General features: G+C 36.6%; 1 protein-coding gene across 1 annotated transcript in view; it reads right to left on the bottom strand.

Annotated features, from left to right (window-relative positions):
* The window catches only part of DCC (DCC netrin 1 receptor), a gene marked incomplete at its 5' end in the record, with an annotated part of 954,021 nt that overhangs the window by 911,216 nt on the left and 25,622 nt on the right, over positions 1–17,183 (bottom strand). The window contains one exon of the mRNA XM_027869065.1: positions 1,020–1,340. Coding sequence (XP_027724866.1) covers positions 1,020–1,340 — 321 coding nt within the window. The remainder of the gene's footprint in view (positions 1–1,019; positions 1,341–17,183) is intronic.

Here is a 17,183-nt window from a genome sequence, read left to right as displayed (position 1 = left end):
CCAATTGTGTTGCAGAGTGTCCTATGTTCAGGCTCTCTTTCAGAGGGTCTAAATGTGGGAGAGAGTGAAGTAAAAAGAAGAAACATACTACCAAAGCAATATTTGGTAGTTAGAAGTCTGAATCTGGCCTGGGTTCTGAAGTTAAGGATTTTAATGCCCAACTGTCCTCTAGGAGATGTTACTGGGTAAGCTATTGGAGATAAACCCAATTTAAAGCAACCATATGTAATGTTATTATCCTATCGTAAATGGGCCAGCTTGCATAATGACAGCTAGAATATAAGGTTAGCTGAAGATAGCCATTTACATTCCTGAACTCAATTCATTCCTTTTATTCCTGTGTTGGCCCAGTTAGTGCCTCTCTTGTGTACCAGACAAAAATTAAAGTCTAACTTCAGGTGAATACAATTTCATTATAGAAACACAGGCCAAAGTCTGATTCATCTTCTTGTTGGCCTGACACTGCAGTGCCCAATAGAGATAATTATGAGCTGCCCTCTAACAAGAAAAGGTGTGACAGAAAAAGCAGTAGATTGTAGATTCCAGGAATTTTAATGTGGTTTAGATGTGTTTATGTTACTGCAAAGCTTCCATATAAGAGGAAAAAAAAAGAAATAAATCATCCTGTCACCAAGATCTTTAGTTAAAATATTGCCCATCATTAAAGTATTTGGAAGCATCCTTCAGACTCTAGACATCTCTGCCATTTATCTGTAGATTGAGATTTCTGTAGATACCTCCATTACCACCATTATCATTAAAATACGATTCAATGCCCTTAGGCCAAAAGCTAGTCCATCTGCAAAAACTCAACATTTACAAAGCTGGGCTGCAAAACAAAATACATGTTTTTAAACCTTTCTTTCACTGTCATATTCTATTTGAGAAGAAACATAATGAATGTGATATAGGCCAAACGTGTATTTCTTTATTTTCCCCCACATAGTAAAAAACTACCAGTTGTTCTGAGAAACTTCTTCTCCGACCTCCAAAAGCAAAGAAAGAAGCCAGTCACCTACCTGCTACTGAAACTTTAGCTGTTCGACTGACAATTGCCCCATAATCTCCTAGTGATGCTTCACACTGGTATAGACCTTCATCTGGTTTATGGTGCCTGGAGTGGACTATATTTTGTATTAACAGGGAGCCATTCGGCAGTTGCTGTTTTCGTTCATCCATTGCTAGGGCTAAGTGGGCACCATCCTTCTTCCACTTGATAACTGGGGCTCCTCTGTCAGACTCTGCAGAGCAGTTCAGAAGCACATTACCTCCCCGCATGGTGACAGCATCAGAAGGCTCTGACAGGAACCGGAGGGATGTAAAACTCTTAATCTGGGAACCTAGAATGGGAAGAAGAGGTAAATAACTTTATTAATTCAGATATTAGAAAACATTTGAAGTAGCTAAACCTATGTTTGGTATTCTTTGGATCTTCATAATATATCTCATTTGGCACCATGGTTAATTTTCAATATGTCTCCAAATAACGTAAATAGTTTTTTTTTTTTAAATGTTCTTACAATCAAAGAGAAAATATGTCCATGATTGATGTTGGTCAATCAAATAAAATATGTGAAAAAGATAAAAAAAGAATACAGAAAGTCAATAATTCAAACAAGCCTCAGCATACCTACATTCCTATATTATCCAATAAACCAAAAATTGATCAAGAAAAATGATATTATACATGTAACAGTTCTACAGATTTTTGTGGTTTGTAATTTCTTTACAAAAATCTCTGAGTATTTCAGGTATTATTCTCATTTAACAGATGAGGAAACTGAGGTTCAGAGAGGTTAAGTGATATATCTAAGTTTGAGGGATTTGCTATTTAATGATTCTATATCCTTACTGCCTTTGTAATTTTGGATAGACCTATTAGGCCTCACTTGTTTATCTAAAAAATGAAAGGGCTAGACTAGATAACTCAAACTCTGGGGTTCCTTCCAGCTCATTTTTTTTATCTTAGGTGTTTGAATTAATATTTGAAATCTAGTCTTTAGATTTCAAGTCCAATGCTCTTTGCAGTATGCCAAGATGAAATTGTAGTTATTATTGCATGAGAGTTTTGGAGGGATTCCTCAATTCTAGAATCTATTTAATTCTCCCCATAAGATCTATCAACTGTATAAGAAGGAACATTTACTCAGATGCAATGTTTTATATAAAAGTGAGTCAATTCTGATCCCAATGAACATCCAGAGACATATAAATTGTGTATTTCAAACTGATGAGACATCAGAAAAAGGGGACAGTAAAGCTATTACCTGAACCCATCAAGCCCACTAGGTTAAATTGTCTTAATTTTCCCCCTTTTATGGCATTAATTGGGCTTCAAACTCAAAACATTATTGTTTGTTTACTTTTTACCATAAACTAAAAAGAAAATAAGAAATCAAATAAAGGAATATGATATATATGTTCTGGACAGCTAATGGAACAGATTAATTAGTAAAAATATAATATGATTTCCAGGGTTACTAGAACATTTATTGATTTGTTTGTTTGTTTTGTTTTGTTTTGTTTTTCAGCAGGTCCGGTTACATGGAAGGGATATCAAGAGGTCATTTGGTTCATTCCCCTGTCTCATACAGAAATATCCATTAACTATTGAAGACAAATCATTTCCAATCTTCATCCTAAATGTCTTGTTTTGTTTTTGTTTGGGGGATAGAATGTCTACAATGGTCATAGACTCTCTTGGTGGCCTTCCTTTAAATTTAAATATGCGTGCACATACACAAACACACACACACACACACACACACACACATAGACTCAACCCTATAGTCCAACTTAATTTTCTTGCTATCTCTCCCATACAGGACTAAAAAATAGATAAGGTTTTTCCTTGCAATACCCTTCATTTCCTTGAAGATAACCATTAAGTTACCCTATAGCTGTCTTATCCCCAAGGTAACTAACTTCAATTTCATTAGCCTTTCTTTTTTTTTTTTTTCTTCCATAACTAAAATCTCACTACTTGTTCTCTGGTTCCTTTTTATTTTGCCATCATCAAATTTAAAATACCAAGATTAAAGTCAGATATTATGTACGTACCAGTGAAGTCCCAATGAGGTCCAACCTCCCTTTTCAGTCCAAAAAACAAACAAACAAAAAACAAAAACAAACAAAAAAAAAACTAAAAATAAAACTACTACTATCCAACTCTCTATATTCTGTACACAGGTAAAATTGTGCCACATGAAGATCTCCATGCACTTTATTGCCCCCTTGCCTCTACTTACCATTCTACTTTCATATAATCCCTGGAGTAACCTTCATCCATTGAAATCCTACCCATCTATTAAGACTTGGGTCTGATGACAACTACTCTAGAAAATTTCCCTAATTTCACTGATGTGAAAATATGTTTGGATGGCTGAGGGAAAGCAGTGACTGTCTTGAGCTCTCTCCCAAAGCCCTCCAAATACCTAAAAAAATGACTCTATACAAATTCTAAAGCAGCAGAACCCACAAAAAGACAGAGTGAAACAAATTTCCAGCCATAGACAGCCTGGATGGTTGATCGGAAAAGGTGTATCACACCGGGCTGAGAGAGGAGCTCAGTTTGGCGTGGGCGCGCAGGCCACAGTGACCGTGAAGCAGGCCTCAGAGGACTGAATCGCAGGCAACTGTGGCAGTTTCCAGACTTCTCAACCCCTGAACGCCAAAGACAACTTAGAAGGTCAGTGGGAAAAGTCTGTAACTGCGGTGAGAGAAGGAGCTAGTTCTCAGCCACCCTCAGGGCCAAGGCTGTTTCCTGAGTTTCTGGCCCACAGACTGAGGGGGAATCAAATGGCTGATCAGAGGGGGATTGCAAGGATCTCTTTGCCAGGGCTGAGGCAGGAATCTCTTGCTTTGCCCGGGCTTGGATCTGGGTCACAGTTCTGAGGGGCGGTCCTGGGGCGAGGAGGAACACTGGTGTGGTGAAGGTTGTTGTGGTGGTAGAGAGGAAACACCTCGCCCCTTATCATAGCACCTTGGAAGAACTGAAAATTTTCAGGTCCCTAGAAGTAGCTCTGAAAACAGCTGTACAAACCCCCGACGCTTGGGACATAACACTCTTCACATTGGAAGCAGACTTTTACCTTAACAAAGAGTTTAAAACTCAAGTAATTGCCCGGGATCATGAGTAAGCAGCACAAAAAGAGTCAGACTATATTATCTTACTTTGGTGACAAAGAAGATCAAAACATACAACCAGAAGAAGACAACAAAGCCAAAGCTCCTACAGCCAAAGCCTCCAAGTAAAATATGAATCAGTCCCAGGCCTTGGAAGAGCTCAAAAGGGATTTTGAGAAGCAAGCAAGAGAAGTAGAGGAAAAACTGAGAGTGATGCAAGAAAATTATGAAAAACAAGTCAACAGCTTGCTAAAGGAGACCCAAAAAAATACTGAAGAAAATAACACCTTAAAAAATAGCCTAACCCAAATGGCAAAAGAGGTCCAAAAAGCCAATGAGGAGAAGAATGCCTTAAAAAGCAAAATTGGCCAAATGGAAAAGGAAGTCCAAAAGCTTACTGAAGAAAATACTTCCTTAAAAATTAGAATAGAGCAATGGGAAGCTAGTGACGTTATGAGAAATCAAGACACTGTAAAACAAATCCAAAAGAATGAAAAATTAGAAAACAATGTGAAATATCTCATTGGAAAAACAACTGACCTGGAAAATAGATCCAGGAGAGAGAATTTAAAAATTATTGGACTATCTGAAAGCCATGATCAAAACAAGAGCCTAGACATCATCTTTCAAGAAATTATCAAGGAAAACTGCCCTGATATTTTAGAACCAGAGGGCAAAATAGAAATGGAAAGAATCCACCGATCTCCTCCTGAAAGAGATCCCCAAAGGAAAACTCCTAGGAATATTGTAGCCAAATTCCAGAGTTCCCAAGTCATGGAGAAAATATTACAAGCATCCAGAAAGAAACAATTCAAATATTGTGGAAACACCATCAGGATAACACAAGATTTAGCAGCTTCTACATTAAGGGACCACAGGGCATGGAATATAATATCCCGGACAGCAAAGGAGATAGGATTACAACCAAGAATCACCTACTCAGCAAAACTGAGTATAATCCTGCAGGGGAAAAATGGTCATTCAGGGAAATAGAGGACTTTCAAGCATTCTTGATGAAAAGACCAGAGTTGAATAGAAAATTTGATTTTCAAATACAAGACTCGAGTGGCACATGAAGAGGTGAACAGGAAAGAGAAAATCATAAGAGACTTACTAAGTTTGAACTATTTACATTCCTGCATGGAAAGATGAGATTTGTAACTCATGAGACCTTTGTCAGTATTAGGGTAGTTGGAGGGGAAAAAATTATATGTATGTATATGTAGATATAGATAGATAGATAGAGGGCACAGGGTGAGTTGAAAATGAAGGGGTCATATCTGGAGAATAAAATTAAGGGGTGAGAGAGGAATATACTAGGAGAAAGAGAAAGGGAGAGGTAGAATGGGGTAAATTATCCCACAAAAAATAAAAAAAAACAGAAAAGAAAAGGCTCTTACAGTGGAGGGGAAACGGGGGAAGGTGAGACGGAATGAGTGAATCTTATTCTCATAGGATTTGACTTAAGGAGGGAATAACATACACACTCAATTAGGTGTAGAAATCTGTCTTACCCTACAGGAAAATAGGGGGGAAGGGGACAAGACAGTAGGGGAATGATAGAGAGGAGGACAGATTGGGAAAGGGAGTAATCAGAAGCAAATACTTCTGAGGAGGGACAGGGTCAAAAGAAAGAATAGAATAAATGGGTGGGCAGGATAGGATTAAGGGAAATAGAGTTAGTTTTTCATAGCATGTCTGCTATGGAAGTGTTTTGAATAACTGCACATATGTAACCTATATTTAGTTGCTTGCCTTATCAATGAGGGTGGGTGGGGAGGGAGGAAGGGAGAAAATTTGGGACCCAAAGTTTTAAAAACACATGTTTAAAGAAAATGTTTTCACATGCAACTGGGAAATAAGAAATACAGGAAATGGGGTATAGAAATCCATCCTGCCCTGCAGGAAAAATGAAGGGAAAGGGGTTAAGAGAAGGGGGGGAGAGATAGAAGGGAAGGCAGACTAGGGGAAGGGGTATCTAGAATGCATACCATCTTGGGGTGGGGGGAGGGGTGAGATGGGGTAAAAATTTGGAACTCAAAATCTTGTGGAAGTAAATGTTGAAAACAAAAAAATAAATAAAAATTACCATAAAAAAGAAAAAAAAAGAAAATATGTTTAATAGCAATGTATATGTATAGCCTATATCAGATTGTGTGCCGTTTTGGGGAAGGATGTGGGGAGAGTAGGGGGGAAAAAATTTAAAACTCAAAAGCTTATGGGAGTGATGGTTGATAAATCAAAATAAATTAATAAACAAAAAGAAAGAAAATTTCCCTGATCCCCCTAATCAGAAATATATTTTTCTCTCTGCTGCCTCAACTTCATACTACATTTTGTTTATACTTCTCCTAAACATGAGAATCTATTTGGTATTATAGTTTGTACAAACATTGCACTTTTATAGATTCTTAGGTCTATGTGGGCTGAGACACTTCCCCTCCACACTCCCACACACATGCACCTTCACTGTTGTACCTCCCCTAGAGTTGTTCAGTATATAAAAGGACCTTCTAGGTCCTCGGGTGCGGCCTTTTGACTGAGTCCAAGTTTTGCAGAACAAATCCTTTTATTAAGGGGATTTGTTCTGTGAAGTTTGGATTCAGTCACAGGGTTGTACTTGAGGACCTAGAAGGCCACATGTGGCCTAGAGGCCACAGGTTCCCCACCCCTGTCCTAAATTATCTTCCCATACCCATCTGCTTTTTGAATTTCAAGCCATCCTTTAAAATCCCATTATTATGTCACTTTTTCTAATGTCTCTGTATTCCTCCTTACTAATTAGAGATGTCATTACCCTGCTCCCACCACAAACACAGTTATTTTTGCACATGTTAATGAATTTGTTATATATGCATAATGTATTACAATTTTAATGTGCCATGTCCCCTTAGCAGAATACAAACTCCACGAGGTCAGGGACTATTTTGTTAAGCACCCAATACAGCTCTCTGCAGTCGTATGTGATTGATTAAAATTTATCAAAGTTGTTAGTCTTTTTTAATTCCACTTCAGATTGGAAAGAAAAAAAATAGTACATCATGGTCAATTCATTTTGGAATCCATTTTGAGTTCATAGTGTTCCCTAACAAGCCATCCTCTTCCTATTGTGTACATTTTTAGTCTATTATTTTTGTCCCTGCTGTTGACAACTGCACTTTTGCCCTCTGGACTTTGTGATGTATTATGGACTACTATTTTTTACCTAGCTAGACCACATGTCATGTTTTCCCATCCAACAAAGTACCTGTAACCTAATAAAAACTGAGATTATCTGCAAACCTAGAAAGCTTCTTTTTAATTCCCCTCATTGAAATAATTGGTAAAGCTATTAAATAACACTAGACCGGCAGTACTTACTATTGTGGATACTAGTACTCTACAATTGAAATTGGCAAGTATTATTTAGGCCTGTACCATCTAATTATAGGATAATCTCCACCACAGTTTCCTTGTAGAAAGAAAACCTAGCTTTATTAATAGCCCTGACAATGTGTCTTTGAGTAAGTCATTTAAGATCACCTGGGCCTTAGTTTCCTCCTTTGTAACATGAAGGTATTTGATAACCAGATGACTCTAAGCTCCCTTCCATCTCTAAGCATCCATGTTTACTAGTTTGTGGATAAGACTGATAAATGGAGCACATTCTAAAGCTCTAATGAAATCTAGGTAGATTATATCTGTTGCTTGCTTCTTGTCCATATGGTTTCCTAGTTGGAACCCAATGTAATGGACATTAAGGTCAGACTGTGCCAGTTGTAAAAATGCAGGAAAGCCAAGTTCTGAATTCTCTTATATCAGGGTAATTTGCAGGACAAGTATCCACAACTTTTATGAAAATAGTATTAATAAGACAGAAACTTATAATGTAAGATTATGTGTCTGCATTAAAAAAGCATTTGTTGCCTTTTCATTCTTTCTGGGACACATTTTTTAGACCACAACTTTGGGTTGGGCACCTTATTATGTTACAGAATGCACAATATATTTCCACACAGCTGTTTATGACAGCATGTTAATGAGTCTATGTGCCTATTATCACAAGTAAATAATCCACTTAATCTGAAACAAGGAGGTTATGACAGTTTGCAGAGCTGGAAGTGTGGAACTTAGGGAAGTTAAATAAAGATTAACATTCCTTTAATACAGTTCATTTACAATTAGAGCTATTTGTTCTTCTTTTAACAGCCACATTTAGATTGTATAGCTTCAAGGAAATGGTACCTCATTGACTAAGTAACCTCTATCAGCTCTGAAATGTGAGAAGGAAGAAAGAACTCCCACCATAAATTATGTTTATTCTGTGACTAACTAGAGGAAAAAATGAATTTAAGCAGGACAAACCCTAAGTAAACACTGTAAAGAAGATACAACTCATCTCTGGTGCCATTTCCTTGCCACTAGGCCCCAGACATTCAATACCCTTATGTTGCTTATGATATGTGGTATATGATAGGTGGTATTCCAACAAACAGAGCAGCAACTAGTAATTATCATGTCTGAGAACAATTCAACCAGGAACTGAATACAGGGAATAAGAGAGGAATGTCCTGCTCTCTACAAAGTCCAAGTGCCAACAGGAAGCAGTTAAAGATAAAGATGAAGAAAGGAAGAAAAATGGTAACATAAAATGCTACCGATGTTACATTTTTGCTAAGGTTGCACTGGATCCAAACATCCATAGTCACTTAAACTCTTTGATCCCTAGTTTCCTCAATTCTCTAAAATAAGTGAGCTGGCCTATATAAAGTCTAAAATTATTTTCTCTTTTAAGTAAATTATCTATATGGCCACCACAAAAAGAGTTGTAAAATAGTTGTAAAATGAAGGGGTTGGACTAAATGACATCTAAAATTCCTTTTAGGTTTAAATCATATGAGTAATAAATGGTAGCACAGGGAGTATACAATAGGAATTTTAGAGAGGTGAGAGAAGTTAGACCTTTCAGCAAAATCTTCAAGATAATTCACATACAAGGGATTACCTTATTCAGCAAAGGATGGAATAGCTTTCAGAATTTGTACCTTGAAAAATGGATTTGAAAGTGTCACTATGCACCCATCTAGGAAAATTGTCCTTTTGAGTCAAACATCAGAGTTTATGTACTGATTATAGATAAATAATTCTCCTTCAGCTACTACATTATTTTTTCCCATCATTTTTGTTTTAAAGGACATAAATCCCTTTTATCAGATTTTTCAGCACTGGATATATCTCTCAAGTTTTTAGCCTTAAAGTCAGAACTCCAGCTAAAAGAAGATATTGAATCTCTTTGGAAAGGAAATAGTTTATCCTGCCTAACTCAAGTGCAAATTATGAGGCATTAAGCCTCAATTTAATGAAAAATGACATCTCTGCTAGGGAAAACTTCAGCTGGTTTCTCATAGGCTGGAGAACTGCAACATTTGGAACATAGACTTTGTCACTTAGTTTACCTTCCTACAATATGAAACTTACTTTAAAAGTCATTGTATACAAGATTATTTTTTTAAATTTCCTCTATGGCCTGAAGAAATCACTATTTTAGAACATGGCCTGTGGGTGCCAATTCTGATTGAGATTGAATAGTGAGCATAAGGAATGGTGGGAAATTTCCATTAATACATAATTATTATTTCATTTATTATTTTTGCAACATTATTTTTAAACAAAAAGGAAATTGTTTTATTCTTTACTAGATTGCCTCATGAGGAAAGAGGAAGGAGAGTAAACTTTGAGGTAAATCTGGAGGAGATATTTATATTTTTGTTTTGAGTTTTCCATGTATAAATAAGCTTCTATAATAATACCTCAAGGCATTGGTTTCTTCCAAACTTATGTTAATAAAGCACATAGAGATAGAGGAAAAATATATTTAATGTTCCAGTAATTCACTCAGAAGATCAAAAGAAAAAGAAAAATGTTTCTACCAGTCAGAATTTCCTGGTGTTTGCCCACCTTATCTATTTCTTGCTCATTTCAAAGTAGACTTTGTCACAGAAAGGAGTATTAAGATGGGTTTTATAAAGTATAACTTTTTTACATATGATTTCAAGCTAAGTTTAAAGGATGAACAACAATTCCATATGGAGCTAAGAATCCATGCCCAAGCCCCAAAATATAAAATCTTTATTAAATCAGAGTAACAAATGAAAGATTAAAAGAAAAAAAGCTCAGAAGGGACAAAAGAAGTACAAGAATGGGGCCTGGAAATGCTATAAAAATACCTCAAGATCTTACTATGCATAATTCTATATCTTTTAAGGAACAAATTTCAAATGTCAGTGTGGAATGAATAGTTGGAGACGATAATGACAATCCTTCCCCTTTTCTCCTCTCCTAACCACACCATCCCCAAACCATTGTACAAACTGGAAACCTCAGCCATGGTAGCAATTTCTCTTCAAGCGAAGATCAGAAGAGATTTTCATATATATTTAAGGCACTCATAAGAATTTTGTGAATGGTAGAATTTGACCCACATATAGTTAGGCAAAGGTTTTAGTGATGGTGATTGAACTTTAACAACAAAAAAAAGGAAAAGAAAAATCTGATAGTTCCTTTGGACAATTCAATGCAGTTGTTAATAAAGATATTCACAGCATGTACAGTTAAAAAGGGCATTAGTAAGGTGGTTCCCATTTCATAGTTCACAAATATCTTGGAGGTTTATGCCAATCATATGATGAATTTACACTCAATTTTTTTAAATTATACCTTAAGCAATAAATAATTGCTCAATTATGTTTTATATATATATATATCCTCTTTAACAACAAGCATGTACATGTTTAAAATATTTTACATTTGTACGTTTTAATTTGAAGCTTTTGAGAGGAAAGGTTATAATTGTAGTTGTTCTAAGCATATCCTAAATCTAAAAGAGTATTATGAATTAAAAGAATATCATTATACTGGGGTTTCACAACATGTTGTGTTGTTGTCATTTTTGCCACTGCTTCTGCTGCTATTGTTGAAAGTTGTTCACAGAAAAGAAAAGTGGGAATGACAGATATAATAAAATTCTATTATTTCATGGGTTAGTAAACTATGGCCCAAAGATGAGAAATTTCCAAAGGCAGGAAGATAATAAATAGCAAAGCCAGTTAGAATGCCAAGCAAGTTGTCTGACCCCAAGTCCAGGCTCTTTCCACTATACTACCGTTCCATCTATATGAAGTCATCAGAAATCATCTCCTATTATTCCATGGCAACTGTAAAGGTAATCTTAAGGGAGAAAGAGGGCAGAATAGCTACCTGCAAGCCTTTGTTACATTCTACTAGACTCACGCTACTTGTGAACAGCCACACCGGAAACCTTTGTGGGGAGGACACAGGGGCAAGGGAGTAGTGGGAGGAGTCCTCACATTACTTCATGGTAATCACAAAGGACCTGCAAATGCTGGGATAGGTATGAGAAAGAAATGCCTGTGCCACAGCCCAGTTATGACTTTATGTAGCTTTAGATCTCAGTGGAAACTTTACTTAAGCTTATTCAAGGTTCAGTTGAACTGTGCTAGATGATAGATGAATAGACAGATAGATAGAACTGATATATATCCTTTTATAAGTTTAAAATTCTTTCCTCACAACAACTTTGAGGGGTGAATATGACCAGTATTACTAAATTCATTTCATAGATGAGTGTAACTTAGAGGAGAAATGTAATTCACCTAAGTTCAGAAACGAGATTAGGACTACAGAATAGGTCTACAACTCCAAAATCCCTTGTTGTTTCCACAATACAGCAATGTCTTTTCCAATTATGAATTTAAACGATATGAAAGGTCATTCATCTAGGATGAAATCTGAAGCTTTTTTTTCACCTTTGAAAGAATCTGCAAATGATGCCAGCAAGGAAGCCTTAAGTAGAAATCTAAAAAGAAAATTCAGAGGAGAAATACAAGCATGACTTCTCATGAATTCACTTTTAAGAAAAGTCCAAAGCCTGAGGCAAACTAATGGGGACTCAGGGAGGGAAACATCCATGTAGTCCAAATGACTTGTCTTGGCCAAACTGATATAGAAGAGGAATTCCAGGAAGTCTACACTCCAAATGTAAGTGAGGAAAAAAGTGAGTTTTGATTCAGGGGCAGCTAATTTTAACATGACTGAATATCTGCAACTGGCAAGTTACTTATCCTGATTTATTCTTGGCACAATGGCACTTCTTGTCCTCTTCCCCTTACAAGGTTGATAGCAGAACTCTAAATATGAATTCAAGATATGTGGTTCAAGTGTCAATCCCCTCAAAAATATTTCTCTACACTCACATGAGAACTTGGAATATGGGTACCATCCACAAAGCAATGGTATCATTTTAGAGATCTGAGGCAATTAGGGCAAGAAGTTTCTGTCAAAAGCAGCTTCCCAAGTGTCCTCTAGGCAAACCCAACGGTAGAGAAGAGTGATAAAGGATGGGGTCATGGAGGGTGCTAATAATTCCTTATCCTTTTGCCTCTTCCAGAACCAAATCATTACACCACCTTGTGATTTTGCTATTTGATATGAGGTGAAACCTAATGGGATTTTTCAGCTCAACAGGTAACTTGGACTGACCTTTAGGTTATCATTCCCTGTGCCAGACACAAAATTAACACTTAAAAGATAAACTTTGATGTGCTGCTTAATCTGTGCTTACTTTGAAACATTCCTACTCCCTCTCTAGTTGTGTCAAGACAATTTAGCATCTTTTCAAAGCATTTTGCATCAATAATTCTCACTGTGGGAGAAGTGATTTTACAGGATTCCATCAGGCCATCCCTGAAGGTGTATTTAGCATATTAAGAAGTAATGTAAATAATTGAACAGTTTTTTAAAAATAAATTCAGTCCCTGAAATATTACATTTTACCATTTCATTTAGGAAACAAAATCAGGGCATTAAGCCTACATTAGAAAATAGTGGTAAAAGAATCTTATATATATTAAGACAAGATGATTGTAGCCTTAGTGGGACATGAAAATGGTCATAGTGCTGGAACAACAGCAGAAAGGAAACATGACAGTGTATATGATGGCAGCACACTGGTGCAGTCTCCAAAGAAGCCAAAATCATGTCCTTTAAACAAACCACAGTGTGGCTGGACAGGATTTAGAGATAAAAGACAACTTAAGAGATCATCTATACATTAGATGTAAAACTGAAAACAAATACACAATTGAAAAGGGACTTAATCAGAGGGAAATTCCATCTACTACCTGAAAAAATACAGCCTATTAAAAAAGTACATAGGTTAAGGCTCAAGGCTGGTGACCTGACCTAGCTGCTTCACTTCAGTTTTGCTGTTATGAAAAGGGGTGAACTTGGTTTCCACAGAGAACAGGTATCTTGTTCACTATGGCAGTGCACAGAAAAATAAGGGCCCTGCTGGTCAGGGTATAAAGGGAAGTCACAACTGAAGAGAAATGAACAGACATAAGGCTGTATTTTTTTTTTGTCTGAGAGTGTGTCTAAAGTCCTCCAATCTCTACTTTATAAATCTAGCACCCACAAAAAGTCAGCTGCTTCCTACTATTTTCATTAATTATGAATAGCAACACATCTTCACTTAAAGAGGCATGATGTTTACACCCAAGGCAAGTAAATTGCACTGGAAAGAATACCAAACACTTTTGATAGTCACCTTCCTGTCTACCATAAGCAAAGACAGCAAAATCTGTGGAATTCTTCATGTTTGATTTTTGTCCCTGAATCCTTACACAGGATAACAAGAGTAAATTCCAAACTTTCGTGCCATGTTATCTAATTTGACTTTCCATCAACTTTGTTTATTACTGTGGCCATGTTTTATATGTATTTTATACTTGTGCATAACCTACACCCACTTCAAAACTCATCTTATCCTGCAAGTTTTTCTTGATTAAGATTACCTTTGATTCTGTTCCCTTTTTATCTAGTTGGAAGTAGATATATTTAGCTGAGAAAAAAAGTAGCCTATGTGTATGTGTGTGTGTGTGTGTGTGTGTGTGTGTGTGTGTGTGTGCGCGCGCACGCAGGTTTGGGGGGAATCACTTCCTGTCTGCAACCTGTTTTGGTTTGAACTCTACAGAATATGATGCCCCAACCAGGATAAAGTGATCAAGTGAAATTTCATAGTCATACTGGTCACTCAGAATTAGATACTTAATAACATCCCAACCCCCCCCAACCTCCTCTTTCATTTGATTAGAGGGCTGGAGGGTAGATCTCAAAACTCCTCCCAAAGCCATCTTTTGTAGAAGACTGAGTTCTGGAATTTCCAAGTAAGTCTCCACTTTATAGTTATAATACTACTTGGTCTGAATTCCAGGAAATATGGCACCTGTGGAGTACCCTTTGACATATCCCTGTCATGCTTTCCAACTTCCTTTTGTGTGTTGCCTCTCCCCATTCGATTGTAAGCTCCTTGAGGGAAGACTCTTTTTTATCCTTTTCTTATTTGTATACCCAACACTTAGCATAGTGCTTAACATGTATTAGGCACTTCATGAATGTTTATTGTATTGAATTGAATTCCTCTTGCCAAATATCTGAAGGTGAGAATAAGATCATGAAATCATGGAATCTCAGAGTTGGAAGGACCTTTATCAATCATATAATCCAAACTATAATACATGAGGAATTCTATCTATATTAACTTGAAAAGTATTTATCCAGTCCCAAACTAAAGACATATATAGAGAAGGCATTCATTCTTTTTTTTCTAGAAGAAACTATTTCACTTTTTTTTTCTTTTTGGAATCTGAGTCCCTTTCTCACCCAGGCTAGAAGTGAAGAGGTTACTCATGGGCCTTATACCTCTGTTGATTAGCATGGGAGTTTTGACCTCCTTTGTTTCTGACCTGGTCCAGTTTGCCCATCTTTAGACCGCTTGGTAGCTCCTCCTTGCCACACCCTCACATCTGCCTGCCAAGGTTATACCCTAGTGGTGGCAGACTTAGTGCAAACACCCAAACACTTATGGCCTTGCTGCACTTCAGAATTCCTGAGCACACATGATCCACCAGATTCCCTTGAAGCAGGAATTATAGACATACATCAAGATGCTTGGCTATTTCACATTGGGAAGACTGACAAATTGGGAACTTTTTTTTCCTTTCATTCATTTTACATTTGCCTTTCTGACACTTCCACCCACTAATCCTAGTTGTTTCTTCCTGGGCTAAGAAGAACAGTGCTAAACCCTCTCCTACATAACAATCATCACATGTATAAACATACATGTATTGCATGTCTTCTCTTAGTCTTTAGGTTAACCATCCCTAGTTTCATTAACAGTACATAATATGGCATGTTCTCTATTCCTTTGTTTCTTTGGAAGTTACTCTCTTTGTTTCTCGTCTTACATGTCTACCTGCCCCTTCTCCATATCTTTTGTTATCTCCAATATCACCAATAACTCTTTCTTTATCACAACACATAATCTTTTCTAAGCACACAGGTTTCTTGACTTCTCTGTAGTATTTGACACTGTCTACCATTAATTCCTTTTTTTTAATAGTTCTTTGTCCCGTTGCTACTCTGACACTGTATTCTCGTTCTCTTCCTCCTACATCTTTGAGGGCTCTTTCTCTGACATTTCTTCTCTGTCTCCATTATTGCTTCATCATGTAGCCTTCACACTTTTAATATTATCATTCCACAAGATTCTCTTCTTATCACTCTTCATTCTTCTCTCTTCTTCTATTCTCTTAGCAATCTCATCCCCTCCCACGCCATCAATTAGTATCCATACAAATGATTAATGAACCTTTTTCTCTAGCCGTAACCTCTCCCCAGATCTTCGGATGTGTATTTTCATTTCCTTGCCAGACATCTCTACCACAACATCTTGCAAGAACATGAAACTTAACATTTCTAAAATGGAATTTACCATCTTCCCAATTCCATCAATTAATTTTATTGTCCAGATAATCCCTATATTTCTTCTGATGTAGAAACACTTTCCCCCTTTTTTTGCGGGGGGAAGAGTGAACAACAGTACTTCTGTTGAAGATTAAGGTTTGTGTTTGAATTTTATATTATAATTGCTAATTTTCAGTTCCCAAGTTCTTATATCAAGTCCCTTTTCCCCCAATAACAATTTAGCTTCTAAGGGATACTGGACAGAATCTTTATTTGTTTAGACAATATTTCTTTTACTTAAAAGACATATGCTTATGTTTATACCACCATACTATTTAATAGTTATTTGTCCATTCAATTCCTCACAAAAATCATTGTTTCTATAGCTACATGACTTCAATAGGTCAGAGATACTCTTGCCTCAGTTTCACCACTTAGAATATTGGGTTCTAGTTTCCTTTGAAAATTAGCTCTAACTGATGGCCTTGCCTATATCTCTCCATTTCCTCAAGCATAAGTGTTATCCTATCACCCAAAAAAGTACGTTATATATTTTTCTATATATAACTTATATATTCATATTTGTGAATATGTCCCTTCCTCTCCCTCCCCATAACTGCTAGCTCCTTGATATCAATAACTTTCCTTTTGTATTTGTAACTTCAATAGTATTGAATATAGATGATATAGATGAATGTAGACTGGAGTAAACAGAATCAGAAAAAAACACACTTTAACTACAACAATTTAAGTGGAAAGAATAAGCAGAGCGCGCGCACACGTGTGCACACACACACACACACACACTCCAAATACTAAGTAACTTTAATGACCATCTTATCCTCAAAGATATAAAAAAATGCACATCCCTTTTCTGATTTAAGAAGTAGAGAACTAGAAGTATAGAATGTTGCATGTTCTGTTACACTCAAATTAGGTGTTGGCTAGTTTAGCTGAATTGCTTGTTGTTATAAAGGATGGCTTGCTGAATAAGGAAGGGAGGGAGGAAGATATTCGGAAATGATTGTGTGTTTGAATCAACATCCACTTCAGGCAGGCTAAGCTAGTTTTGCCACATCTTCTAAATCCCTGCCATGTAGACTAGGCTAGTTGTTGTTCTTGTTTTTTAAGTTAATTAAACTCTCTGGAGACTTAATTGTTCCAGGGACCTCAGTCTTATAATGTTAATGTAGATTCCTATTCAATAGATAGATAGATGGATAGATAGATAGATAGATAGATAGATAGATAGA

This window comes from Vombatus ursinus, unplaced genomic scaffold (genome assembly GCF_900497805.2).
Source record: "Vombatus ursinus unplaced genomic scaffold, bare-nosed wombat genome assembly UNPS02014791.1, whole genome shotgun sequence".
In the NCBI taxonomy this organism is placed as follows: Eukaryota; Metazoa; Chordata; class Mammalia; order Diprotodontia; family Vombatidae; genus Vombatus; species Vombatus ursinus.
The sequence above is the reverse complement of the archived record's forward strand: the minus strand, read 5'-3'. Positions and strand labels throughout refer to the sequence as shown.